Genomic DNA, 2,163 nt, shown 5'->3' with positions numbered 1-2,163 from the left:
CGGGCGCGCGCGCAATATGTATAAATACACAAACGCATACACTCATATTATCAAATACACACAGAAACATACACATACACACAGACACATACACACATACTACATATACACATTCATACGCACATATTCTCTTACACTCCCTCTTTTCTACACACATATTATATACATAGAAACGACATGTCATACATGTTTACATTCACAAACAGACCACCCATTATACGCATTATATAATTTCACATATACATAAACAATGACTAACAATACAATTGATTAATTCAGCTAGATAAATAATTAGCATGCTTATTGGATTGAGATTGTATGCTCACAGCAACAGGCTTATCTTATCTTATCTTATTTTATTCTCTCATGTTCTTTCATGTCCTCCACTCCCCCACCCTCCCCATTTCCTATGTCATTAACAGCTCCACATTTCCTGTACCAATACTTTTCTTACAAATTAAATAAAATTGTGAATCCACTCTTTCCTCACAGGCCGGTTCATGGCCATCTCGGTACCAGACCTGTACCATCACGTGACCAAACGACCTAGTTACGACATGCTCGCCCAGGCCCCAGGAGAGTACGGCAACTGGGGGTTCAAACGTCCAGGACCTGATGGTGTCTTCACCCTGTTTCTGTGAGTAATACTACACTGACAATCAAAGGTACGAAAAAATATAAGAAATTATTGACTAAGTTTAATGCCCCTTGCAACACTGTTAGATTATTTATAAGACGAGACCTCCGGATTTAACATCCATCTCCCATAGGACCGAGACAGATGAGACAATTCGTGAAAAGTGCCTTACCCAAGGACATAACGTCGGACCGAACTAAGGCTTGAATCCGGGATCTTACGCTTAAGGGTCTGATTATCTACCTGGCTGAACACGCCAGTGAAAGCCTGTGTACACTCCTGCGACCCCTGTCCGATTCTGTATGAAGTGCCGTATGGCAGAATGGCAGCGACTAATCTGACCAACTATTCCCATACCGCTGTGATTTCAACAAAACCCAAGTCGATCGTCCAAATTCAAACAAGTTTAAATGTGAGGCAGACAAGAGAACAAACTTTAAGATGATACCAATAACTTTACATGCCCGAAAATTGATGAGAGCCTGATTCCATCACGATGCCTCACAAATCACAATTGGAGCAGACCTGACGCAATAATCAACCAGAAGATGATCCCAATTTTCTTTTTATAGAGAAGACCACACTTTAAAGCGCAACACGTTTTATTTTTCGACCGAGGCCCGAGAGTGCAACGACGTTGTGCTTAACTATGGTCGCTGCTTTCTGTCCTGTCTACGTTTTAGGTTTTCATGATAGCACATTATGTGCCTAAATTAAACAGTGCCTGCAAACAAATAAATGTCCCTTGCAGTCATTACAAGGCAAATATAATTTATCAGCAGGATTTTGTACTCACTGGATTGTTATTAGTCTTTCTCTTTCGTCTTACAGTTTATATAAAATGTAAATTTACTTTTGCTGTAATAACATATTATTATAATAAATGATAAATACCTGCATAACATTTGTATACCGTTAATGCTTGCTCAACAGCCAGCTCTAGGCTCTTTGCAATCTGTAGTATTGCCCCAGAAGACATGATAGCATTCTGAATTCGGCTACAATCCCAAATGTGTGGAAAGCAAACAGTGCAAGCTGCCATTTTACAGGCATCAAAACACTTTCGTACTGGGTGAAAACCTCCCCTGTCTAAGGCCCGGTTCATGTATCTATTAACATATCACACCCAGGTATGTCTAAGGCAGGGTACATGTATCTATTAACATATCATACCCAAGTATGTCTAAGGTCGGGTACATGTATCTATTTATTATATCTTTATGAACAAATCTAAGTCGTTCTGATGTCGATATAATATTTAGTAGTATTTATTTTTAAAAATATTACAACATATGTCCAGGTCGGAGCCCAAAGGGGTGATGGTGCCCCCTGTTTTGGTGGACATGAACAAGGACGGGGTGAAGGACGTTCTCATGACCGCCTTCACGGGGGCCATGGTGCTGTATGACGGGGAGACCATGGAAGTCATTTGGAAGATCAAGCTGGAGGAACGGGAGTCTTACAGGTGGGTGGAGAGATGAGAGAGGAGGGGGGGGGAGAGATGAGAGAGAAAGAGAGAGAGAGAG

General features: G+C 41.0%; 1 protein-coding gene across 1 annotated transcript in view; it reads left to right on the top strand.

The window, feature by feature from the left end:
- Positions 1-492: 492 nt before the first annotated feature.
- The window catches only part of LOC101853255 (protein FAM234A), a gene marked incomplete at its 5' end in the record, with an annotated part of 14,766 nt that continues 13,095 nt past the window's right edge, over positions 493-2,163 (top strand). The window contains 2 exon segments of the mRNA XM_005105863.2: positions 493-637; positions 1,938-2,102. Of these exon segments, the coding sequence (XP_005105920.2) occupies positions 493-637; positions 1,938-2,102 (310 nt within the window).

Source organism: Aplysia californica, unplaced genomic scaffold, assembly GCF_000002075.1.
Source record: "Aplysia californica isolate F4 #8 unplaced genomic scaffold, AplCal3.0 scaffold00496, whole genome shotgun sequence".
NCBI lineage: Eukaryota > Metazoa > Mollusca > Gastropoda > Aplysiida > Aplysiidae > Aplysia > Aplysia californica.
Note: the sequence above shows the minus strand (reverse complement) of the source record. Positions and strands in the feature narration are given on the sequence as shown.